The sequence below is a fragment of the Phocoena sinus genome, chromosome 15 (assembly GCF_008692025.1).
Source record: "Phocoena sinus isolate mPhoSin1 chromosome 15, mPhoSin1.pri, whole genome shotgun sequence".
NCBI classification, from domain to species: domain Eukaryota; kingdom Metazoa; phylum Chordata; class Mammalia; order Artiodactyla; family Phocoenidae; genus Phocoena; species Phocoena sinus.
In genome coordinates, this window is record NC_045777.1 from 48313991 (window position 1) to 48341154 (window position 27164).

A 27164-nucleotide genomic window follows, 5' to 3' on the forward strand; every position below is an offset into this window, starting at 1 on the left:
TGTGTCGAAGAGGCTGCATGGAGTCGTGGATGAAAGCCAGGCTATAGCGTAGAGTCAGCTGGCCTGGGTTCAGATCGCGGGGCTCACCCCCGCGGTGCCTCGCTTTCCCTCATCAGTAAACAGAGCCGACCAGGGAACCCGCGTGCCACCTCTGCCGTGGGGTTTAGCAGTGGGAGCAAAGATTCTAGTCCAGGTCCGCCTGCCAGAGTCTCAGAAAGTCTCACGAGACAATCCCAACTCCCTCCCGCAAAGAAAATAATTCTTCTCCTGTGTCAGGAGTGGCAAGTAAGTTGACATTGCCAGATGGAAACCAGAGTCCGAAGGAGAGAGGATGAGCCTCGGCCGTGACCTCTCAGGCCGCCCCCTCTTCTCAGGCTTTTTCTCTAGTAACATCCTCACAGCGAGGGCGGTGGGCACGCTGCCTTCGGCGTCCCAGGTAACGGGGGCTTCAAGATATGTGAGGCACCAGTTCCCTCGACTTTCCATGAAGGAGCGCATGTTCTTTGTTCTAATTTATTCACTGGTGAAGCTCATCATAGTTTTACTCTTTGGGGCAGAAGTACCACCGTATTTCCAGAGTTTGCACTGGTCTGGGGCTTCCTTCTCTTCTGGATTGGGAGGGGGATTGGAGTATTGACCCGCCTGTACGGCCCTGTGTCCACCCGTCCACGTGAGAGCAGGGGAAGCTTGATATGGAGCCTCCATGGGGGTTTTAACACAGCTTCTCTGTGCCTCAGGGTCCCCCAGAGCCAGGCTCCTCCCTTCCACAGCCTTGCTGAAATCGCTTCTTGGGATTTGGGTCCTAGCACCTATTTGCCTAAGAATCTGCAGACAGAGATCATTAGTTCTCTCAAATTGAGAAGGTCTCTCATTGCTGTTTTCATCTGCATTTTTTGAGGTTAAACCTTTTCATTCATCTGTTGACTCCTGGTGTTTTCTTCTTTTATGAATTGTCTACTTACCTTTTTAATGAAACACTCAGAATTATTTATTGGAGTAAGGGTCACATGTAAATAATGCAAGAGGTTTTGTGTGAAGGGTTAGTCTCCCTTCCCATCCTAGTCCCACGGCTCCTACCCCCAGAAGTAATCACTGTTACCCACTTTCTAGAGGTCTTCTTTCAGCCATTCGATGCATTGATAAGTAATTGGTAGTTTAATATGAACACAGACCCAGTTCTTTGCTCCTAGCAGTGGATCTCATTAGTAACCTCCTCATTTTTTCTGCTTCTGTATGTCCTGTGTTGCGTTTAGACCATCCCCTGGTGCTGGACGTTTAGGGCTGGCTGTTTCCAGTTATTTCCTCTAAAACCACAATCCTGCAGGGAATGGTCTTAAATATACTTCTTTGTGAATTTGTCCATCTGTAGGATAAATTCTAGAAGGTAGAATTACAGGGTCAGAGGGTATGGGCATGTGTTCTTTGGACGGCTGCAGATTGTACGGTATGGGCATAATTTGTATGAGAAAATTGTGTCTCTGATATCCATGAAAATATAAAAGTATTTTCTATCCTCTAGGCTGGCGTTGCAACTTGCTACTCCGTTTGTTATAAATGTGGAGCCAGCAATCACCCATCTGCACGATTCTGTGGCTCCTGTGGTATTTATGTGAAGTCCTTGGCAAGACCTAGTGTGGAGAACAGCTTGGCTCCAGCTGCTGGAGAACCTGGCCCTTGTGCTGAGGTGAGGCCTCCATGGTAGTAAGAACTGGACCCAGGAAGGGGTTGTGACTCTGAATTTGTGTTCTCGACCCTGTGAGCCAACCCAGGGGAAGAGAGCCGAAACACTTAGACCTTTCTCGTGGACTTTCAACTGGGTGTGTAAATACCTTCAACCACGTTATGTTTTAAACACTTGAGTGATTTCTTCAGAATTCAAAGATGTAAATATGCATTTATCTATAGTAAATCGAGGTCTAACTGCGTGTGCAAGGTAATAGATGTAATGTCATTAGGGAGCTTTAAAATACATGGGATAGAATGTACTCTCGTCTCGTGAATTTCTTATGTAGCACGCCAAGAACTTTCCCCCTGCTCTTTTATATTTTAGAAAACTTATATTGGGTTCATAAAATTGCTTTCGCCATTTATAACAACTGGGCATATTTGAGGAAAATCTCACAGGGTTATTTTCAGAAGGACTTAATCTGTAACCAGCTTTGTGTTAGACTTTTATGAATTTGTCTAAGCTACAGAAAGACTTTTCTGGTTTCTTCTCTTCTTTAGATTCTTCAAGTCTCTTCATTAGAAGAATTTGAAGCTTGATGATTGTTAGAGAGAATGCACATGCACTCAGCAACTTTGCATTCATTTTTAGGGAGTTCATGGTTTCTTAACCCAAATGAAAACACTTGCAGATCCCGGGACTGCCAATAACCGAGGTGGCACCTTTGTGCAAATGAGACATGGTGTTTTTTTTCTCAAGACAATTGACTGCCATCTGTTGGAAATTGATTGTAATTTACTAATTTTGTTAGACATTTTATTTTGCCATAAAAATTGTCCTAATAAATATGCAAACATACAATGTCCACTATGTGAATATTACCCCTTTAGATGCAATGCTTTTGTGCAGTGTGCAACGTACATATCCTTGCATGGTGGTCCTCTCAGGTCCCCAGGCCCAGATGCAGGAGAGTGTCTCAGAGAAAATGTTGGTGCCCAGTAGTTGAGTGTGGATGGGTAGTAAAGTCTACGCTTCTCTGGATTGTAGGGCTGAGAGGATAGATTTCCAGACCTCAGGCGGCAGGACAGGGAGCATCCGCTGATTTGCTGAATTTGAGACAGTCAGTGGACAAGGGGTGGGGCTGGCTTCAGGCCTCAGGCTGGGAGTTGCTGGGAAAAACAAGCAAAGAAGGTGAGGCAAGGCCTGAAAACCCCTTTTAGTTCAAAGTACAGTGTTTTGGAGATACTTTTACTCCTGATTAGAATTGTTTTCTGTGATAAAATGGAGAATTAATTAATTTATATTTTATATATATATATATATATATATATATATATATATATATATATTTTTTTTATGTTTTCTGCCTTGCTCATACAGCCTCGATCTGCTTGGCAGCCCCTAAATGTTCCTTTTCCCAAGCCTGATGCTGGGCCTAAGAAGGATGTGGGCACACAGACCACGGGCCTGTTCTACCCGTCTGGGACCCTCCTGGCAAAAAAAGAACTGGAAATGGCTTCTCAGAAGCAGAGGCAGGAGAAAATGAGTGACCATAAACCTCTCCTCACAGCCGTCAGCCCAGGGAGAGGTGAGACACACTCTCCTCTCGGAAGGGAACCCACTCTTTCCCTGAAAGAAAATTACATTTTTTATCTTCCTTTCGGTTCATTTTTATGTACAAGAAGTGCCTTTATTTTTCTTTCTTCAAGTAATTTTGCTTTGTATGAATAATAGCACTTCCTTAAACTTTTAGCATGTTTTGACTCTTAGCCCCATTGTCGCGTTGGTAAATGAAGTCGCACATAAGAATGTGTACTACTGGGCTTCCCTGGTGGCGCAGTGGTTGAGCGTCCGCCTGCCGATGCAGGGGACGCGGGTTCGTGCCCCGGTCTGGGAAGGTCCCACATGCCGCGGAGCGGCTGGGCCCGTGAGCCATGGCCACTGGGCCTGCGCGTCCGGAGCCTGTGCTCCACAACGGGAGAGGCCATAGCAGTGAGAGGCCCGCGTATTGCAAAAAAAAAAAAGAATGTGTACTACTAACACAGAAATGTGCTTAGTCTGCGTCGTTACTGCTGACTGCCATAATCTCTTTTTCTATTGTGGCAAATTCACATGACACAAAATTCACCATCTTAACCATTTTAAAGGGTACAATTCAGTGGCATTTAGTACATGAGCAGTACAGCCATCACCACTGCATTTCTAGAACCTTTTCATCCCCCCAGAAGTAAACCCTGTACATCCCCCTCCCAAGGGTGTAACGATCACTCATCTACTTTTTGTCTTTATGGATTTGCTTATTCTGGACATATAAGTGGAAGCATATAATATGGTCTTTTGTGACCGGCTTCTTTCACTTAGTATGATGTTTTCAAGTTTTGTCCATGTAACATGTTTTCAGTACTTCATTGTATTTTTTTAATAATAGCTCAGTGATATTCTATTGTGTGGATATATGACATTTGTTTGTATGTTCACCAGTAATAGACATTTGAGTTGTGTCCAGCTTTGTGTGTGTGTGTGTGTGTGTGTGAACAGGTTTGACTGTTAAGAATAATGGTGCTCTGAACATTCTCATAGAAAGTTTTCTGTGGCATATGTTTTCATTTCTCTTGGGTATGTACATAGGAGTGCAGTTGCTGGGTCAAATGGTAACATGTTTAACTTTCTGAGGAACTTCTGGACTGTTTTCCAACGTGGCTGCACTATTTTACATTCTGACTGGCAGTGTATGAGGGTACCGATTTTTCCACATCTTTATAAGCACTTGTTATTATTTGACATTTTCATTACAAGCATCCTAGTGGGTGTGGAGCAGTGTCTCATTATGGGGTTTTTTTGTTTGTTTTTTTTGTTTTTTTTTTAGCGGTACGCAGGCCTCTTACTGTTGTGGCCTCTCCCGTTGTGGAGCACAGGCTCTGGACGTGCAGGCTCAGCGGCCATGGCTCACGGGCCCAGGCGCTCCGCGGCATGTGGGATCTTCCCAGACCGGGGCATGAACCCGTGTCCCCGGCATCGGCAGGCGGACTCTCAACCACTGCGCCACCAGGGAAGCCCTCATTATGGTTTTGATCAGCGTTTCCCTGATGACTAATGATGCTGAGCGTCATTTCGTCTGAGTTACCTGATTTATTAGCATCCAGTTGTCCATAGTATCCCTTTATAATCCTTTTTATTTCAATAAGGTTGGTGGTAATATTCCCTATTTAATTTCTGATTCTAGCAATTTGAGTCACTTCTCTTTTTCTTGGTGAGTCTAGATAAAGATTTGCCAATTTTGCTGATCTCTTTTCAAGAACCAACTTCGGGTTTTGTTGATTTTTTGTATTGCTTTTCTGTTCTGTCTTTCGTTAATTTCCACTCTAATCTTCATTATTTCCTTATTTCTTCTTGCTTTAGGTGGAGTTTGCTCTTTTTCTAGTTTCTCAAGGTCAAAGGTTCAGGTCTTTTTTTTTTTTTTTAGGTGAAATTATTTATTTATTTATTTTGTGGGGTTCAGGTCTTGATTTGAGGCCTTTCTTCTTTTTTACTGTAGGCACTTACAGCTATAAATTTCCCTGGGAGTGCTGCTTTCACTGCATCCCATACGTTTTGGTGTTGTACCTTCATTTTCTTTCAACAATGAATTTTCTAGTTTCCCCTGTGATTTCTTCTTTGACCCACTGGTTGTTTAAGAATTATTTAATTTCCAAATATTTGTGAGTTCCCCAAATTTCTGTCTGTTATTGATTTCTAGTTTCATTCTATTGTGATCAGAAACATACTTTGTATGATTTTAACCCTTTTAAATTTATTGAGACTTGACATGGCCTAACATATGATCTATCTTGGAGAATCCATTGAGAGAATGTGCCCTTGAGAAGAATATATATTCTCTTGGGGGTGGAATATTCTGTAGATGTCCATTAGGTCCTGCTAGTTTAGAGTGCTGTTCAAGTGTTCTATTTCTTGCTGACCTTCTGCCTAGTTGTTCTATCCATTTTGAAAATAGGGTATTAAATTGTCCAACCATTGTTGCTGAGTTGTCTGTTTCTCCCATCATTTCCCTCAGTTTTTGCTTCATGTATTTTGGTTATCTGTTATTAGGTACATACTTACAATTGTTTATAATTGTTATACCTTCACGATACCCTTTTTCATTATAAAATGTCCCTATTTTTATCTAGTAACATTTTATTTGGTCTTAAAATCTATTTTGTCTGGTATTAGTGTAGCCAGTCCAGCTTTCTTGTGGTTGCTGTTTGCATGATATATATATTTCCATACTTTTTACTTTTAATCTGTTTGTATCTTTGAATCTAAAGTGTCTAAAATCTCTGCTTTTTGATTGGACTCTTGAATTCATTCACATTTAATGTTACTGATAAAGTTGGATTTTTGTGTCTTCCATTTTATTCATTCTTTTCTAAATGTTTGTACTTTTTTCTCCTGTATTCCTCCTTTACGGCTTGCTTTTGTGTTGCATATTTTCTAATGTAAGATTTGAATGTTTAATGGGTTTTTTCCCCTATGTATTGGGTTGGCCAAAAAGTTCGTTCAGGTTTTTCCATACCAGCTTATTCCCTTAGTTGTTATTCTAGGGCTTACATTATACACCTTTTTTAAAATTTATTTCATTTTTGGCTGTGCTGGGTCTTTGTTGCTGCATGGGCTTTCTCTAGTTGTGGCAAGCAGGGGCTACTCTTCACTGTGGTGTGCGGGCTTCTCATCGCGGTGGCTTCTCTTGTTGCAGAGCACAGGCTCTAGGTGCGTGGGCTTCAGTAGTTGTGGCTCACGGGCTCTAGAGCCCAGGCTCAGTAGTTGTGGCACACAGGCTTAGTTGCTCCTCAGCGTGTGGGATCTTTCCGGACCAGGGCTTGAACCTGTGTCCCCTGCATTAGCAGGCAGATTCTTAACCACTGCACCACCAGGGAAGCCCCTTACCTTACACATCTTATCAGAATATGTTTCAGATTTATAGTAATTTAATTCCAGTGTGACACAGAAATGCTACTCCTATATAGCTCTGTTCTTTCTTCCTGGTTTTATAGGTATATATAACAACAATGCCTACATATATATGTTACATCTATATATGTTGCAAACCCAACAAAACACTGTTATATTTATTACTTTATATAACGTTATGTCTTTTAAAAATGCTGAAAGAAGAAAGAACTACAGTTGACCCTTGAACAACATGGCTTTGAACTGTGTGGGTCTGTTTATATGTGGATTTTTTGTTTTCACTGTATGCTTACTTCAGTACTACATGATCCACAGTTGGTTGAGTGCACAGATGTGGGACCATGGATACGGAGGGCCAACTCTAAAGTTATATACAGATTTTCAACTGTATGGGGGGTTGGTGCCCATAACCCCTGTGTTGTTCAAGGGTCAACTTTATTATATATTTATGGCTTTTATTATATTAGCCTCCTTTCTTCCCATTTCTAGTTGTCTTTGTTTACTCCTGTGGATTTGAGTTACCATCTGGAGCCATTTCCTTAGCCCAATCAAGCTTTGCTCCTGTCCACCTCTTTTGTGCTCTTATTGGCCAAGATATTACATTTCTATATGTTATAGGACAAATACTACACCTATATACATATTATTTTATGCAATATATTATTATATTTTTTAGGAGAAGAAAAGAAATAGGCATTTATAATGTCTTTTATAGTTACATGGTTACTTTATCAGTGCTCTTTGTTTTTTTGTGTGTATGGATTCACATTACTGTCTGGAGTCATTTGCTTTGAGCCTGAAGGGCTTTCTTTAGTGTTTCTTATAGGGTGGTCTGATAGCAATGACTTCCCTCAGTTTTGTAGTGTCCGGTGATGTCTTCACTTTGCCTTCATTTTTGAAAGATAACTTCTGGGAATAGGATTCTTGGTTGACAGGTTTTTTTTTTTTCTTTTGAGTGCTCTGAATATGATATCCCACTGTCTTCTGGCCTCCATGATTTCTGGTGAGAAATCTGCTGTTAATCTCTTGCAGATCCCTTGTATGTGATGAGTCACTTCTCTCCTGCTGCTCTCAAGATTCTCTGTTTTTGTCTCTTAAAAGTGTGTCTTTTGGTGTGGACCCTACTCGGAATTAATTGAGCTGCTTGGATGTGTAAATTCACGCCTTTCATCAAATTTGGGAAGTTTGGGGCCATTGTTTCTTCAAATATTTTTTCTGCATTTTGCTCTGTCCCCTCTTCTGGGATTCTCATTATGCATATGTTGGTATGTTTGATAGTTTCCTGCAGGTTTCTTAGGCTCTGTTCATTTTTCTTCATTCTTTTTTTCTCTCTGTTTTTTGCATTGCATAATATCTATTGATCTGTTTCTGAATTTGCTAATTCTTTCTTTTGTCAGTTCAAATTAACTTCTGAGTCTCTCTAGTGAATTTTTAATTTCAATCATTATGCTTTTCTGCTACACAATATCTATTTGGTTCTCTTTATATATAATTTCTATGTATTTATTGATATTCTGTATTTCATGAGGCACCTTCTTTTACTTCTTCATGCATCGTCTCTTTTAGTTCTTTGGATATATTTACAATGGCTGCTTTGAAATCTGTTAAATCTCCAACATGTGACCTCTCTCACAGTTTGTGTTGCCTGTTTTTTTTCCTGTGTGTGAATCACAGTTTCTTGTTTCTTTGCATTCTTTTTTTGTCTCTTTTTTGTCTCTTAAATTTTCTTTTTTTTTTTTTTTGGAACCTGGACATTTAAAATAATATATAATATTGTAGCAACTCTGGGTACTGACCTCACCTCCAGGCTTGTTACTGTTATTTGCTTGTCTGTTTGTTTAGTGACCAGCTGGACCAGGTTCCTGAGCTCTGTCTCACCCCCACAGTGGGACACCTCTGAAGTTGCTCCTTGGAGAGTGAGGCCTTGGCCATGCACCCTGTCACCCTAGGATGACCACGATTTTAGCAAGGCTCTCTTTGACCATCTCTTTCCCTGACCATAACCAGCCTTTAAGTTCCACTTATTGCTGGCTGATTGCTTTATTACTTTCCACCCCACTGCGGGGGTATAAATTGCTCTACAGGCTGATCCAATTACTTTTTTTTTTTTTTGGATGTGGGTAAATCTCACTTTAATTGCAAATGGCTTCATTTACAGCACATTCAATAATGAACAAACAGGAGAGCTGTGACTTTTGAACATATGAATATATAAAAGTCCCTTGAAATTCAGGTAGTCAAGATAAGGGCATTTCGCAAGGAAAGCACCCCCACCACCTCCCATTTTTCTGAAGTCTGTATTACACTCATTTTAAAAGATGACGAGGCATACTCAGAAATTCAAAGTAGTAGGATGTGCCTTGCAGGGAGAGAAGAAAACCTTTTTACAGATTGTTGGGTAAATACATATCAGCAATTCCACTTGACAAAAGCTGATGGATGTCCTCCCTGAGTCAGGCTAGGCTCTGAGTGGGGATGGGAAACTGTGAGAAAGGGAGAACCTGATACAGCACAGTACCAATCGGTTCCCCTCTAACACACCGTGCCGTGACCCCAGACATGGGTGTACAAGAGCAGCCACCAGGGTGGTGACTGACTGTCCTCACTGCCGGCAATTGACAAAGGGTCTCAATTTAACCCGTGGACAAAAATCCTTGACCAGCAAACTCAAATTGTCACTGAATTTAAATCATAAAGGATCTAAGGAAATTCTTGTTTTATTTATGTGTATATATGGACTCCTTACACGATTAACATTCCTTTTCTCCTAAGGGTTTGTTCTATAAACTGGAGTGGCCTAAGAAAAGCATTGTATAATTTTGATTTTATTTTACGCTTTCAAAAGAGAAAGGAGGGAATGGAGAGAAAAGTGTCACAAATTCTTCAACTCTGGGGCTCAGCACGTACAACAGACTCCTCGGGGACAAAAGGTTCATCCGGATTGTTGGGTAGTTTCAATGCTGAGGAAAGACTAGGGGAGCCCACCCCAACCCCACAGAAAGAATTCTACAGTTACTCTATCACGGTGCTCTAGCTAAAGCATAAGTTTCAAACTACAGAGAGTTTCAACTTAACATCTAAAATTTTAAATTGTAGCCTTTCAGCAACAAATAGGCACAGAGAGCTCATCTCAGAAGTAAAATTAAAGAACTATTTCTCTGATGTATGAAAGTCAAGCCATCGCTCCCGGCTATGCCACACTTCCAGGCTTAGGCAGACACATAAGGTGTCTGCTTGGCTCCTTGGCAGCGCCATTCACAGTGGCATCATTGTACGGGGGTAACAGCACCATAGTGTCATTGCTGGTAACATTAACCAGGACAGCAGAGGAGTTCCTGCCGTTGACGTATCGGTAGCAGTTCCAAACACAGCTAATCAAGTAACCCTTAAAAGTCAAGATGATGCTGATAAACAGAAGAATAATAAGAACCAAACAGGTAGGATTCACTGACGTGATATCATCTTTGTAAGGAAAATCAGGAGGCAGCTGTCGTATGTATTCCTGGATGGAGTTTGGATAAACAAGCACAGTGACTGCAACCAAGGTGTTCAGGGCAAAATCAAAGATCTGGTAACAGAAAAATGGGATGATCCAAGCTGCGTGTTGCTTGTATGCACCATAAGTAGCCATTGCACAGATCAGGATCATGAGAAGAGAAATTGCGATAGCAATGCACATGTTGGCATCATCCATGAGCTCCAAGTCACCTCCGAGTTCAGAACTTGAAAAGCGATACTGATCTGGATCAGCCAGGGCGGGCGCTCAGTAGAATCAGCAGTGCCACGGCATTGATGATCAGGTACCAGACGCTGAGCAGGATGGTGCCGGTGTGGACAGGCAGCAGCTGTTGGAGTAGAACTGCGTCTAGGGGGCCACCGTCTTCATCGCCCGGGCCGCCGGCGCAGTGGCGCAAGCGCGCGTCCGAGTTTGCAGGAGCTTCGGCCGCGTGGCTCTGGGCCCGCCGCGCGGCTGCTGTCGGCTCCCTAATCCAATTAAATTTGAGATTCTTTATAGGGATAGTTTTTGAGATCAGTGTTTGAGATACTCTTCAGACTTCAGGAGAGCTCTTCTTAGCTGTTTACTTCTGTGGTTCTCTTTGGTAAACTGGCCAGCCTATGGTTTAACTCCTATCTCTAGGCTTCTTTTACTTGCTTTTTACCATATCATTCACTGTTATCCTTAGGCCTGAACTTCCTCACACTCTTGCCAAAGGAGTGGGTTCCTGTGGAGATTCGGAGCTCTCTGTCTTATCTTCCCTTGTGCAAAATATCTGAGCCAATGCTCTGGATCAGGGGGTGGGGACAATGGTGTGTTTCTCTTCAGCGGCTGGGCACTCAGTGAAGGGGGTGCAGCTGTCACCTCTGGTCTTCTTGACTTGCCTCTTCTGCTATGAGACCTCTGCTTTACAAATAAGCCAGTACGAGGATGACCTGGACCGCAGTATTCTCAGTGTACCAGACCCAAAGGAGAGCGTCCATCCCATAAATGGTGGCTGGACAGAGGAGGGGGGGCCCCCACTCCTGACTGCACTTGCCCAGAATTTGGTCTCTGCAGCAGGTAATTGGGGGCGGGATGAGAAACACTGAAATCCTGCTTCTTCTGGGAAGATTCCGTGGCTCTCCAGCTGGGATCTGGGAGCTGGGAGGAGAGGGAGCTGTGTGTTTATGGTTGAACCATGTGGAATGAAGTTTTCATCGTGCTCAGCTGAGAGAGGGGAGGAGAGGGTGGGTCATGGTTCAAACACCACAGACTCTTGCTGTTCTGAGTTTTAGCACAGTTTCTTCTTCAAGTGTTTCTGTATTTGCTCTATGTTCCTAGAACCATTTCCAGACACTTTATTTTTTATTATTTTTTATTTTTTTGCTTTACGCGGGCCTCTCACTGCTGTGGCCTCTCCCGTTGCGGAGCACAGGCTCCGGACGCGCAGGCCCAGTGGCCATGGCTCACGGGCCCAGCTGCTCCGCGGCATGTGGGATCTTCCCGGACCGGGGCACGAACCCGCGTCCCCTGCATCGGCAGGCAGACCCTCAACCACTGGGCCACCAGGGAAGCCCCAGACACTTTAAATGTTTGTTTATTTTATAGTTCCACGGGGATGAGGTCCCGTGAGTTCCTTGGGCTGCAGAGCTGGGAGTCAGTCATTCCCAGCTCTTCTCTTGCCTCATGGATTTCCCAACTGGGAGTCAGGACCCAGTCCACTGTCTTCCAGGCATGAGTGTCCTGGTCGATCGTCTGCAGAGATGACCAGAATGACCTCTCCCACCCCTGTATGCTGTTTCCCTTCCTTTGGAATCTAGACTGGCCTTGCGAGTTGCTTTGATCAGCAGAAGTGGCAGAAGAGACACCATGACAGTTCCGGTTCTGGACCTAGGAGGGCTGGGAGCTTGCACTTACTTCCCAGGAAGTGAGTGCCGTGTAAAGAGGTCAGGACAGATCACTGAATGAGGACAGATGCCTCAAGGCCCAGCCAACAGCCACCACAAAGACTGCTGACGTTTGAAAGGGTGCAGGCGGCAGTCACGGGAAAAGAGAGGCCAGGCGACCCCCAGCTCTGTGTCATCTTAGCCGAGGCCTCAGCTACAGGGATGAGACCATCTCGGAGCCCCAGCCTCAGCTGATGGCTCGGCTGATACCATGTGGGGCAGAGATGAGCCGTCCCTGCTGGGCGCTGACCACACTCCGGACCCACAGAAGTGTGAGGCCTCAGGTGGTTGACGTTTTAAATCACCAAGTTCTGGGGCGCTTTGCTTGGCACCAACAGAAAATAGACATGGGACCACAGTTCCCTATAGCAGAAGGCAGCCCCTGGAACACCCTCTTTCATCCCAAGCTGGGAGGGAGCAGACCTCACCCCCCAAAAGAGGACTTACGGTCTTGCCAGGACCTTTTCCAAAAGACCCCCTCACCCCTCCCAGCCTTTCCATAAAGCCCTCCCTGTAGGCTTTTTTGAGAGTTGACATTTGATCTTGGAATTGTACATCTGTTGTAGATTCTCAGTCAGATCTTCGTGTTTAGCATACTCCTGCCTGCGTATTTATTTATTTACCTGTATTTTCTCTGGGTCCACCTGTGAACTCCTCAAGGGCAAGAACTTTGTTCACTGCTGTATCCCCAGCCCTCATGTGTGGCACACAGGAGGTGCTCAGTGACTGTTTGTGGGGTGAATGTGCCTACTTTGTGCCAAACCCTGTGCTGGGCTCAGTGCTCGCTCTGGTATTATGTCAGCTACTGGCAGCCGACTCTCGTGATGCCCAGACCCCTCTGCCCTCCTGATTCCAGCACAGCGTGGTGGTTGGTTCTGCGCATCTTTGCTCGCGTCCCTTGTCAAACATGCCACGGCATCTCTTTGCTTTGCTGCCTCAGAGCAGTAGAAGACTGCCGGTCCACAGGCGGGTGCAGTTCAGAAGTGCTGGAGCTCACACACGGGGCCGGGGGCGGAGAGTGAACGCCTCGGTCCTTCTGTCCAGCGCACAGACCTGGGGTGTGTTCTGCCTGGTTCCTCTTAGGTCCCAGCAGGACGGAGCCCCACTGCCCACGGCGTTGACCAGCTTTTAACAGATTCTTAATTGACTTCCCTTCCTGCCCTGTCCTGCTGTTTCTGCTCCATCATTCGTGCTTCCCAGGGTCACCTTCAAAAGAAACTACATGTCCTAAATATTCGTCTCAGGCTCTGCTGTCAGGGGAACCCAAACTAAGACACTGAGGTTCTCTTATTTGGTGTCACAAAAACGTATGAGGTAAGAGGTATTGGTCCCATTTTATAGGTAAGGAAAGTAAGGCTGAGTAAGATTTAGATGTCTGGATGACCTTGCAAAAGCCACCCAATTGCTCTCAGCTTTAGTGTCCTCACTGGTAAAATGATGAGGTGGGATCCGATGCAGGCTTTCATACAGAGCAGAGCCAGGAAGTAAAGGCACAGAGCAGAGCCAGGAAGTAAAGGCAGGCAGCCAGGCCTGCAAGGGCTGTGGCCGGCTGGAGCGCCCTGCCCCGTCCAAAGCGGGCAGCCACCCCTCGGCCCCAGGCAGCCAGGCCTGGCAGAAGGGCAGGCCCAGTGCTGCTGTATCGCCCACCTGTGCACGAGAAACCAGACTCATGTGAACTCTCTCAGGCCTTAAATGGTGGCAATAAATTCGAATTAGTTTAAACCCTGTGCAGACTGAAAGGAGCACAGGAAGCTTTCTTGAGTGATGGGAATGTTCTCCATATCGATGGGATGTATACACTTTCCAAAACTCAAAATAGGGGCACTTACCTTTAAAATAGGGGCACTTTATTAGTAAGTTGTTTCTCAATATGGTTAATTTTAAAAGAATAAAAGAAAAAGACCCCAGATATGGCAAACAAAATACGTTCCTTTGGAATTCTATAATATTCATGGAACTTATTCTAGTGCACAGTTGAGGTTCAGAAAGCAAAAACCATCACAGAGTTTGGCAAAGAGAAATGAGCTGTCTGAAAATGCATGTTGCATGCTGACACTTTTCCTCCTTCACCCCAGAAGAATCATCCGTGTGTTTGGGTTTCTCTCCTTCTTTAGGATACTGGAGAAAACAGGTGGACCATATCTCCGCTCACCTCAGGTCTTACGCTCAGAACAACCCTGAATTCCGGGCCTTGATTGCAGAGCCCAGGATGGGAAAGGTGGGTGGCCTCTGAGCAGGACTTCCTCTCTGGAGCATAACATGGGATCAGGCTGAGGTCGCTCACACGGACTGTCCTGAAGTTGCACTTTACTTGCCCTTTCTCTTTTTCCTGCCCCACCTTCCATGCCTCCTTGCCTTATTTGACATCCAGGAAAACTGGCTCAGAGAGATTTGGTGACCTGCCCAAGACTACACTCTGGGTCTCAGGGGATTCAGGATCTGAAGCAGGTCTGTCAGACCTCAGGGATACTGCTGTTATAAAGACACACATCTGTGAGAAGACCTTTTCCTCTGTCATGAGACTAAAAGAACCTTTCAAAGTTAGCCCATCCCCTCCTCTGCCACCAAGTTAGGCCAACACTGGAACTGTGTCATTGTCAAGTAGTTTCCCATTGTCAGTTTCCTTTGATAATCTATTTTGGTGGTTTATTAATTCCTTGGCCTAATCTAGGGGTCTCAAAACTGTGGCCTGTGGGGCAAATCTGGCCTGCCACCAGTTTTGTAAATCAAGTTTTATTGGGTCACAGCTACACTCATTCATTTACTTATCGTCTGTAGCTGCTTTTGCACTGCAAGGGCAAGGAGCGTATGGCCCACAAAACCTAAATATTTACTATCTGATCCTTAAAGCATTTGCTGAGCCCCATTGATCGAAATTCCTCCCGCTATTTACAGAGACAGCTGCTCATCTGAATACTTGGCCCTTGATTGCCAAGGCCTGGCCCTCCCAGGTTACTTTTTGCCAGGTGATGACTTGCAGCCATGTGGCTTCATTAAGGTGTGTCTCTTATAGAGAGTATCAATATGGGTCTTGCTTTCTTAACCAATCTGGCAGTTGCTCTTTGATTGGAGTATTTAGTTCATTTATAATTAATGGAATTATAGAGAAGGCTGGATTTGTGTCTGCCATTTTGCCATTTGTGTCCTATTTCATCTAGTTTTTGTTTCTCTTTTCCTGCCTGCCTTTGTGTTAATTAAATGTTTGATTAAATGTACAGCTTGGCATCTCAGAATTTCTTGGCCGTGGCTCCGGGCTTTGAGTCCCACACTCATGGTTGTGAATTCTCTCTAATACTTTTTTACAAGCTCATCTCTGCTACCGTCCATGAGGATGGCTATGAAGTTAGCATCAGGCTGAATTATATTCAAGTCTCAAACAAGGTGAGTAAAACCGCCGGAAGTTATTCATTTCAAAATTGACTGACCTAGTAAATGGTAGCTTATGATTTATTGAAATGCTTCTGCATAATTCATAGAAAGGAAGAGTTTAGAATATTATGAAACTTAACTGGAGGCCAGCAATTTCATAGAATTAGATAAATAACTGAGCTAAACCTCAGAGAAGCCAGCTTTCAGGCACATAAAGATGTCATAAGAACAGAAAGGAATTATCACCCACCCTATTGGTCCTGTAGTTCTCAGGTTTATTTATACCCCCTGAAGTCTGAGTATAGGCGAAAGACTGACAGAAATGTTTGCTGATATGTACCTTGACCTATTTGCCTATAAAAATAAGCCGTACTTTGTGGCCATGTCTCCCTTGATCTTCCCTCTCATTTGGTAACTGGAACATTGCCACGGAGCCCATAAGTGTGTGACAAACATTAACTGATACAGGCAGCTTTAGTTTCATTGGACAAGAAGTCACAACATACAAAAGGATAATTAATGGATTGAGAAGAGAGTGAAGAAGGCAAGGAAAAGGAGGGGAACTGGGGCCTGGCCGTGACCTGGCAGGGTGCTCACGATGTCTCTAAAACTGGGACAGATAGCTGGGCCCTGCCTGACCCACAGGGAGGCTGGGAGTGTCCAGTGGGAAGATACATGTGAATGTGCTTTGTAACCAAGGAAAGCACTAAATGCTGTGTTTTCGGTTGTGTGGCTGCAGCAGAGCTTGGGCGAGGAGGTGCTTCAGGAGAATGGGACTGAGGGACGCAGAACACGGCGAGTCACACCACACAGTTGTCCCCACTTGAGGCTGGGGGGGGAGGGGCATAACCGCTAGGGCAGGTCAGCACTCACCGACTGAGGGCAGCTGGAGACGGGGGTCAGCTGTGAGCTGTTAGCAGCCACCGTGGCAGCTGGGATGGCACCTGACTGGTTAAGGGGAACCGGACAGACACAAGAGCACCTGCAACATGCTGTCCATCGCGTAGAAGTCGGGGATGTGTCCCCGGTTCTGTGTGTGTTTTTTCTTAGCCTGCGTGTTCTGTCCTCAGGAAGTAGCAGGGGGCTCCCGATGGCAGGAGCAGGGTGCCACGCTGTGGAACCGGTCCAGGTGGATACAGAATCCTGGGTCTGGCCTGTGTATCACCCATCCTCATTTTATAGACATCCATGTAACCTCATTTTGCTTTGACAACCTCTCTTTGAGGCTGGTCATAATATTTCCGCTTTACGGGTGAGGAAACTGAGGCTCAGAGAAGTTAAGCAACTTGATTCTTCTAAGGCCCCTAAGCTACTAAGTGACCAAACCAGGATACAGACTCTGCAGCCTGAGCCTCCCCGTCAGGCCACCCTAATCCCAAGACATGGAAGGGCTGTAAGCACAGAGGGACACAGTTACGTATACATTCATTGTATAAAGGGGCTGGGGCAGCCACAGGGAAGGTGGGCTGGCAGGAACCTGTTTGGAGGCTGTTGCGATGATCTCGCTGTGAGAAGAGGGGCCAGAATGAGGAGTTGCGTAAGAGACAGAAAGGACAAAACATCACGGTGAGGTGAGGGAGGTGTCTGGAAGCGTGGTCACGCTGCAGGCTTGACTGTCTGGGTAGACAGGGCTGTCGTTAACAGAAAGAGGAGCAGGTGAGCAGGGAGACCATTCTGCTGGGACGCGGCAGCCTCATCTTTCATGGTGCTGGAATTTTTTCATTGGCCAGAACCTTTACCTGAACAAGACGGTGAAGTTCAGCGACCACTTTCTGAGCAGTGTCACCGAGGGAGGGAACGGGCTTCTCGGCAGCGGGTCCAACCTGGGTGAGTTGTCCCCTTCCGGGGACTTTAAAGCAGTTGACCAGTTCTATATGGATGTTGTTACAGGAAAGTAAATCCTACACGTTCTCATCACGAGGAAAAAATTTTTTTTTCTATTTCTTTCATTTTGTTTCTATATGAGATGACGATGTTCACTAAACTTCTGGCGGTCATCATTTCATGGTGTATGTAAGTCAGATCATTCTGCTATGCCCCGCTGCTGTATGTCAGTTACATCTCAGTAAACCTGGAAGAAAAAATAATAATTAAAAAAGAGAAACCAAAAACAACACAGTGACTTGGCGAGGATGGAGAGAACTGCTTAAGATTTGCCGGCCCAGCCAGGCCTCTTACTTTCACGTTCCACCCATGTTATTCCTCTGGCCACCCCAAAGTCAGGCCTGAGACCTTTGCAGTCTTTCACAGGAACTGGGGAGATAAATTGGGGCAGGGGGTGCTCTTTGGGCCTGAGAACTATAGCCCCTTTTATTCCCCTCCCTCCTCCCATCCTCTGGTTCTGGACCAAGAAGGACAGCCCCAGGAGTCCTTCGGGCCAGGTTTCATCAAATAGAAATTTCTATAAAAGCCTTTTCCTCCTTCCGACCTCTTGAGGGGGGCATGGCAGGAGAGTGGCTCTTTACATGATGGGAGTGGCGGGGGGCTTCACTTTGGTCCTCGACTCCTGTCATTCCAGTGAGTGACTACAGCCAGAGCACCCCAGACACCACGGAGAAGGTCACAAGGACCAAGAATTTCAAGACCAAAACGTTTCAGGAGAAGCAGCAGCAGCTTACGGTATGTGTTCTCCTTGATCCTTAGAGCTGTCTTCTTCAGCCTGTGCATCTAATGTTTTATTTTGAGATTGTTTAAATGGAAGAATACTTTTTCATTTTCTGTTCCCTTTTTTGTAGCAGTGTGTTTTTACTTTATGGAGGCAAAACCTTTAAAATCTCTCAAGATTATTCACTGGAATTATTTTAAAGTTCTCCTCAGTCTCCTGATCCCGTTTCCTCTGGGGTCAGTTCTATCTGCTCATCTTTCTCTTTCTTGATTTTGGTTTGTCTCGAACATGTGATGATCCTTGGTTGCTAGGTCATGTTGATAAACGAAGGGCTAGTTTGATTAGCACGGGTGCCCGGCTGGGTCTGTGGGCCTGAGGTCTCTGTGGGTGGAGGAGGGTCCTCGAAGTTGCCAGCATGGGAAGGCCTTTCCTCTGCTGGTGAGCGCGGTAGTGGGAGTGCCGTGGTGGTTTCCACTCCTTCCTGGCTCTCCAAACCCGTGACACGTCTGGGCTCTGCCCTTCGCCCTTCCCAGGCCCAGTGCTCCCAGGAGAAGCCTCTGTTAGGCCAATTGTGAACTGTATGGAAAATAGTATCAGGGTTTAAGCAGGGAGAGCGGAGAGGATGCCAGCCATCCCCGTGATTCATGGTAAAGCCCTTTAATAACACGCTGTGGATTCAGCCACACCCAGCGCCCGCCCTCCTGCTGGGCTCCCTGGAGAGAACACACTCACATGTCTGGGGTCTGCAGCTGGTTTTCCTCTTGGCTTTGATTTCCCTGTCAGTCTGATTCCATCTGCTTTCAATCTTTGGGATTCTTCACCATTTCTGATCCATGCATGGTACCCTTTCCCGGTTTCCCTCAGCTGTTAAGAGTTTTGTTTTTCACAATTATGGACCATGAATAGTTTTAACGGGAGCTTTGGAGAGACAGTGGGTGCCCTTGCTCACCCACCACCTTGCCCTCCGGTCGGCCGTCTTTGGCTGTGGCAGCGAGCTGGAGGTGGACACAGGGTCAGTTCCCCCCTCCAGCCCCACCACTTCAGTCACGCGGGGCCCCGGGGCCTCCCGGCAGGCACACGGGCACCCAGCCTGGTCGGGGGCGGGGGAGGGTTCTCCGCAGGCAGGTGGTCACACTCGGGCTGATTTCGAACACCTTATAAAGCATGCAGCGTAAACTTTAGGATTGCTTTTCCTCGAAATATTCACAATAAAACTAGTGTGTGGTTTCTGAGGTTTTACGAGGTTTCTCATTGCATCCTTGCCCTTAATAACATGAAAAAATGTCAGTGTGGTGTCCTTCCCCCAGGCAAGACCTCAGAGACTGGCTAGATTTACATTAGATGTGTTTATCTGTGCTGCTGGCCGTTGAAGACTACACACACATACACACTTGTGCTCACACTCACCTGTCCCTGGGACTCAGAACTTACCCAGGAGAGGAAACATTTGCCCTGAGGGTTGAGCCTGGACAAGTGGGGCGTGACGGTAAAAAGATTTTGCGGCCGTGCAAACGACCACCTTCTGTGATCCTGCAGCCTGAAAACAGGCTTCTGCTGAAGGCAGTCGGACCAGCAGGGGAAGGAAGAGTGTCTGTGATGGAACAGCTATGTGGTGAAGTAAGTGCAGCCCAGGAGCGCGCCTCCCTGAGGCTCTCAGCCAGGCCTGCCACCCCGCCTCTTTCAGACGGAAGCTTCGTCCGCTATTGTGATAATCACAGTGTCGCTTAACTTAAAACCGGCTGGAAGTGGGCTAAACGGCTACTCAAAAACTTGACCTTGATTGTTACCTGTTGCTAATTTTTATAGCAAAGAAAATAGGCAGAAAAGTGCACAGGAGCCCATATAAAGTGCAGGAAGGTGGACAGAATCCCTGGTCTGTGACCCTGTGTGGCCACGATGTTTCCTAAAGAAGCAAGGTTGTCCATCCAGGTGGCTGGCCTCCCGCTGGGGAAGCAGAAACACAAGTTTTATCGCGCACATGACTTGGCAGCTCTGTCTTTGTAGGTTGGGTCTTGGGGTTCCTGCTTCTTTTGAGTTAAAGCTGTTTAGTTCCATCAAGGGTTTGTTATACTTACTAGGATGGCGAGCGGGTGACGTTGAGCTTAGGCCTTGTGCAAGTTTGTCCTTTTCTACACGCGGCAGGGAGCAGATCCCAACTGCGGTGACAGCAAAGACCAGCCTGTTCTGAGCCCGGCGGTCACCAACAAGCACCATGAAGCGATCCCGGTTCTCGTGCAGAGGGGAGCGGACGTGGACCAGCAGTGGGGCCCGTAAGTGAAACTCGCGGAAGGGCGAGTTGTGGTGAGGTCGCAGCCAGCTGGTACTTGGTGGGGCTCCTCCGAGCAGTCAGTTTGCAGGCCGTGTTCAACTTGAACCACTTAGGAACCATTTCAACCCGTTCTGGCCTAAATGAGAGACTTAACTGCTTCTGTTTTCCAAATCTGGGTAAAACAAAGGTTTTTAAATGGACTACTGGATTGTCTAACTTTTAGTAGCTTTGATAAATGATGATCCATTTTGTTAACTCATATTTGTGGGCCTGCAAATCCTTAGCCGTTGGGTGTTAAGCAGTGTTTTCATCATGATTTCCATCATGATGGAAATGTACCCATGAAGTTACTGCAGAAAGAAAACCTTATCTGGTCGTCCGTGGATGCGAACAGCCCAGGGGAGAGGCGGTGCATGTGGGTTCACCACATCGTCTCCTGTTTCCACAGCTGGGAAGCGGGATGACGAAATCCCCAGCCACGTGGGATGGTTTTGTTCCTTTCCCACCCTTGACCCCACCCGGCCTTGTGAGTCCATTGTTCTCTTGCAAATTACTCTGGGGACCTGGGGTGGACAGTGTTTTGAGTCCAGGTCCTCGCTGTTAACTGCTTACATCCCGCTGACCATGCTGTTGAACTGGAAGTCATCTGGGGGAATCGCAGGTCAACCACTGCCGCCCGCACTGTTACTGAGGCAGCTGGGGGCCCCGGTCTGTGAATCGTGCTGCCGAGGATGGCAAGGAGCACAGCGGACAAAAGTTAAATAGCTTTGCTTCTGTTCTCCTCTGTTTCAAAATTTCCTCTAGCGTTTTTATTCAAAATATCTCTCTCTTAATTTTTCTATGTGCAGTTTTTAAAGTTTCTGCCCAGCAGGACTCCTGTGTCAGTAGACACGACCCCCTTTTTATCAGTTTAATTTTATAGCAGAGTGTTTGGCCTGTGGGTGTACACACTCGATGGCTGGAATTTACTTTCTCAAGTTCTCTTGGGGTTCACAGGCGTCATACCTTGTCAGCTTCGTCATTTACATTCCCACACTTTTATCATTATTAATAGAAATAATGACACCTTGTTTTGTGTGAAGGTATACTTTATGTTTGGATAATTCAGATAAGGATTTTTTATAGCATTTACATATAATGTTTGTGGTTGATACAAAAATCGCTTGAGCACATTTTGAATTGTTGCTTGAGTGTGATGAGTCCTGGCTTTATGAAGAGTCCGGCTAACAGGATGAACCTAACTCTGGACGTGGAACAGGCAACCTGTCTCTTTTTGGTGTTCCTCAGTTCCCATTGTTGCTTCATTACCATTCTGTAAACTGACATCTATCCACATGTGATCTCCTTGCATTTCTACTAAGTCTAACGCCGTGGTTATATGGTCTAGCTGAATGGTGTGTAATAGCCCTTTGTCACTCCCCCTGCATTGTCATGGTTACTGTTAGCAGAATATAGCTCACGTGGGGTCAGGGAGGGGCGGGTTCAGAAAGCAGGTTTTTCCACTGAGAGCCAATTCTGCTGAGTGTGGTTTATATTTGTTAGTTCACAGTGTTTGGGCCTGGGTCCACCCGGCCTCTGCCCCACAGCTGGACCTCTGTAGACCCAGGAACATGACCTCAAGGCTCCACTATCTACAGCTCTTCAGGCACAAGCCATCTGGCGATCTGACTTTCCTGTAAAAGAGGCTCCGTGACTTGTGCTTTGCAAACAAGGATTAACATTCTCTTCTCACCCTGAGCCTGTTTAGCTAATGGCGAGAGGCAGCCCAGGTGGTCTCCATACAGGTAACTTCTGTCCAGCAGCTTGGCCGGTAGCAGAAAGCCCCTCCCTAGGGTTTCTGGTTCCCACGTTTCTGTCTTTCTTACCAGAATAAACTCATACTCAGCAGAAAGGGGATGGCTGAGGAGAAATACACATCTTCCACCAAAGCTGACACCTCTTACCAGCAGACTTCAGAAACATGGATTCAAAAAGTCTTGCAAGGAGAGGGACACAGAGAGATGCTGTTTGCTTTTGGACAGTAGATGCCCTTCTTCACTGGCAGTTTCAAATATCGAGCCCCTGAGCTCTACCCTAGCAGGCAAGTGAGGAAAATGCAACCATCAGTTTACTTAGAGGTTCACCTGTGGAGATTTATTCTATTAGGTAATTCAGGATTTACAGAGAGAGTGTACCTTAACTCACCGTGATACTTAGATTGGAGTAAACAGTTGGAGTTGCTTGTGCATTAGTAGAAAAGTGTCTTTATGATACAAATTCACGGAGCACCACAGTACTTGCTGTGCCAACCGCGTTCTGGAAGGTCTGCTGTGACAACGACAAGCTCCTCGGAGGAGGAGACTCGCAGCATGGAGTTCTGATGGCAGGACGCGCTCCGTCTCGTGCCCTCGCCGTGTTGCAGTTAACTTGTTTGTGGAGCTAGGTACACAGCTAAGAGTTGGCAGAGTCATGATTCATCATCTTCCAAAACCAAACTGTGGTTACGCAGGAAACCACCAACCCAGAAAATCTAGCCATCAGAGATCCCCGCCCCCAGCCCCATTATTGAGTAAATAGAACACTGCACTCTGCTCTCAGCCTGGGGGGAGTTGTGAAGACAGAAGGTCTTGAGTCCACCTAGGAGATGCCGCAACCCTGTGAATATATCTGAGTTCAAATGGTAAATGCGTGATGAAGTCCCAGGAACTTGAGGGGGTGAAGTGACAGTGAAGCCTTATTTATGCCACTGGGGAGGCAGGAAAGATGAAAGCTGAGGAGGAGATTGGTGTCTGGTGTGACTGAGACCTCCGTGGTCAGACCCCCGTAGCACACTGTGTACCCCTCCACCCTGAATTTACAGCCAGGTCCTCTGAGCTCCCCGAGAGGGGAACAAGCACTGTGTCCCAGGTGACCAGGTGGCCCTGGCACATCTGGGGGCACCAGGCTGGCACTCACACATGTGCTGAGTAGCTGAACAAATAATTCAAGTGACTTAGAGCCCAGGAGAGGTCATCTGAAAGACCTCGTGAGAAATGTACACTTTGAATGTGACCACTGGGAATTGTGCTAAAGGAGGGGAAAGTAGAGTCTTCTGTGGTGACAGGGGACAGTTTGGAGGCAGGAGAGAGCAAAATGTGGAGAAAATGAACATATTCCTCTCGCTAGGTCTTCTCATCTGTAAAATGGGGATATTCGAACTCGGGTCATAGAGTTAGTGGAGGATGAAATGAAATCGTTTGTAGTGCCTGGAGCCTGATGATTGGACTTTAATGGTGGCAGTCGTGAAGCTGCGATTATGAAAAAAGAGGATTATCAGGATTTGCGTGGAAAGTGTCAACTGCACGATGATTGACATAGGATATGGGGATGGGTGAGTTGGCTCTGGGAGAAGAGCCACGTGGGGCTTAAATAACAGAAGCCCTGGGTGAAAGGTGTCACAACTGGATTTAAGTTCTAAGTTCTATTTCTGTTAACAGATGTCACCAAGCCTTCCCAAGTCCAAGTTTTCACATTAAGGAAAGGGCATGTGTATTTTTTTATTGCACCAAACTCTAAGAAGATGAACTTGATAAATGCTTCTCATACTTTAATGTGTATGTAAATCAGCCAAGGATCTTGTGAAAATGCACATTTGGTAGGTCTGGGTGGGGCCGGGCCTGAGATCCAGCATCTCTAGCAAGCTCTCAGGAGATGCCAATGGTCCAGGTGCCACAGTCTGAGTAGCGAGGGTCCAGAGACCGTTCTTACAGACACTGAGACGTTAAGAATCAGCCCAGCATGGTCCGTGGTAAGGAGTGACCCCACAGTGCTGCTGGACACGGGACTGTCCCCCGTGCCTGACCGCTCCGTTATGTTGATCTGATCAGACTAATCACAATAATGTCACCACCACCAACAGCAATATGAAGGGTGATCCCCAAATCTTAGTTGCTTGCAGGAACTGTTTGTATCAAACCAAAGGCAGATCTTTGGAAAGTCATGGAAATTCTGTCATAAGGCACGTGGCCTTGCCGCTTTCACTTACTGCCTCTGGAGAAATAGGAGAAACTAACCAATCATACCACTCAGATTTGGTTGGCACCAGGAGCCTTGGCCAGATAAGTTCGCTGAAATCACATGAATGATAAGATCTAAACTTAGACAAGGTCTAAGACCGTTAGGGTGTTTGGACACTTAGAGTTCTGCTACAACACAAAACCGGTGAAAGTGCTAAGTTTCTCGTTTACTTTGGAAAGTGGAAAGCCTTCTCATTACCTGGCCAGTTCGGACTCTGGAGCCCGAATCAGGCAGAGGATTGCCCTCCCACAGGTGGATGCAGAGTTCTTAGTTATGTTTTCCTGCAATTCACGTGGGTTTCAATCTTGGAGGCAATACTCCTTCCCTAAATTTGTTTGTCTATTCATTCTTTTCATTGATGTATTCATTTTACTAGTGGTTTCTGAGCACCTACTGTGTGCTGGTCAGCATTCTAGGTGATGGAGATACAGCAGTGATGAAGACATCACTTCCCTTCCCTCATGGAGCTTACAGTTTAGTGGAGGAGACAGGCAATAAACAAGTAAACAAATGAATGAGTAATTTCAGAGCATGATAAGTGCTACAAAGAAAGTAAAGCCAGGTAAGAGAATCGAGTGTGGTGTGGTCAGGAAAGGCCCCCACCCCCATCCCCCAGGACCAGAGACTCCCAGAATTAGTCTGGGACTTGATTTAGGTACAGAGCAGTATGGGGAGGTTTAGTCACCAATTTCATTATTCATTTCTGGCCTAGTCGTACTGACGTTGCCTTATTTATGGCTAGTCTGGCAGAAAGATTTCTTAAATTGTGTATGTTTATTGAAACTATTCATATGCACCAAATCACTTTTTAATTGTATCGAAGTAAGACGTAGACATGATTGAAAAATCAAATCCTGTGGAAGGGCCTGGCGGTCCTCTGCCGCCCTCAACTCTTCACCCCCAGTCCTTGTCTCCAAGGACAACTACATGTAAATGTCTTAAAGTTCTTCCGAGAGTCACCTATATCTCTGTCACTAAACAATGCACTTAAACCGATCACTCGTGATTTAGCATGCTTAGACAGTATCTGCTGATTCTTGCTGTCATAGGTGATGACTTTGCTTGCTGACCGGACCTTCATGTTTTGATCATTCTGTTCCGGTTTTTGTTCTTTATTAATTACTGTTAAAATATAAATGATATGCCTAAACTCCTGTATTCCAATCATCATCTTTCAATGATGTCAGTGGTGTCTCTTGATTCACCTGGATGTAAGTGCATATAAGTGTATATTAGTGCTCTCTACCTTAACCTCTACCTTTCCTTCCCCTTCCATCTCACAACTTCTATTAGTATATGCTTACTTTTTACAACACTAGTCACAGCTATATTTACTTGTGTTAACATAATGAAGACATCCATTCTTCATCCATAGGTTGATTGCAATAGTTGAAAAGCATGAAGGGCAATTGCATTATAATAGCTACATAAATATTGTTCATTGGTATACTCTGATTACATTTTCTTGTTTGTAGGTTCAAGAAAACAACACTTAGGCCACTCAAAGTAAAATTTTCTTACCAGAAACGTCAAGTAGATTCTCCTTACACACCATAAATTATTCAAAATCAGGTCACATTTCACTTCCTTTCATAAACCATGAACAACTTGTGTGTTTTTGTGTGTGACTTTGATTTTCCTGGACTTTCTGATTGCCTTTGTTTTCTTCTGGTTTGAAAAAGAACATGCCTGCACCGCATCCATAATCTTACCTGGTTTCTTCCTTTTTCAGTGCTTTTTTTCTTAGAGACTTTCCTTTGGGAGTATACTTCCTACTCGGATTTTGCCTGGCAGCCCTCTGGCCCTGCTGCACAGTGGTCATCCTGGGATTTCTTTTCACTGGAATCCACCTATAGTTATTGTTCACATTTTCCTCTTTCTTGGTTTTGACCCTTGTCAGGCTAGAGTGTGGCCTTAGGTAACTTCTTCAGAAAGGGTATGTAGAAAGAAACCTTTGAGTCCTTGAACATCAAAAATGACTTTCTTTTCTCTTCATTCTTGACTACTAATACCTTGATATTAATTTCTGTGTTCAAAATAATCAAGCCTTGCTCTCATGATTTCTAGCACCCAGCATAGCCCATGAAAATGCTACAGCAAATTCTTATTCATTTCTGACCTGTTCGTTCCTTCTGGAAGCACGTATTCCTGATGTTCTGAAATTTCATAGGGGTATTTTTTTGATGTGCTGTTGTTCATTCATCCACTTGGCCCTTTCAGTCTGAAAAGTCATGTGTTTCTTTAGCTCAGGGAAATTTTATCTCTTTGGTATTTCCTCTCCTCCATTTTTTTCGATTCTCTCTTTCTAGAATTCCTATTAGTTAGGTGATGGGCCACTCGAATTGACCCCCTCTGTCTGTCTTTTTAATTTTTTCCCCCATATTTTTCATTTCCCTTTTTCTCTCTGTTTTAAGAGATTTTCTTGACCCTCTGGTGAATACTTTTTCTTTCAACAGTCATATTTTTACTTTCTAAGAGCTCCTTTTTGTTCTGACTGTTTCTTCTTCATAGCCTTCTGTTTTTGTCTGATATTGTCTTCAGTCATTTTTAATTTCTTACATTTGTATTTGATTTTTCTTTGATGCTGCAGATTTTTCTCAGATGTGTGTGATCCTTTGTCATCCATCCATGTTTGAGAATGTGGAATGGGCTAGGTGAGTGGGAATTCTATGTGTATGACAGGAGCTTATCATCTGGGGTGGGGGTGGGGTGGGTTGTGGGTATATGAAGCTGCTCTCAGGCTGGGACAAGTGGAAGGCTTCCCTCTGGGCATGGACGTTGCCAGAGGCTCCGTTTATCTCCTTCAGGAAAGAGGCTACCATCCTGTTTCTCTATTGGGATAAATGTAT

General features: G+C 45.4%; 1 protein-coding gene and 1 pseudogene across 1 annotated transcript in view; one reads left to right on the plus strand and one right to left on the minus strand.

Moving 5' to 3' along the window:
* DZANK1 (double zinc ribbon and ankyrin repeat domains 1) overlaps positions 1 to 27164 on the plus strand; it is a 74818-nt gene that overhangs the window by 45575 nt on the left and 2079 nt on the right. The window contains 8 exon segments of the mRNA XM_032605565.1: positions 1520 to 1684; positions 3047 to 3254; positions 14152 to 14255; positions 15344 to 15418; positions 17137 to 17233; positions 17925 to 18025; positions 19548 to 19628; positions 20154 to 20281. Of these exon segments, the coding sequence (XP_032461456.1) occupies positions 1520 to 1684; positions 3047 to 3254; positions 14152 to 14255; positions 15344 to 15418; positions 17137 to 17233; positions 17925 to 18025; positions 19548 to 19628; positions 20154 to 20281 (959 nt within the window).
* On the minus strand, positions 9823 to 10514 carry LOC116740194 (annotated as a pseudogene).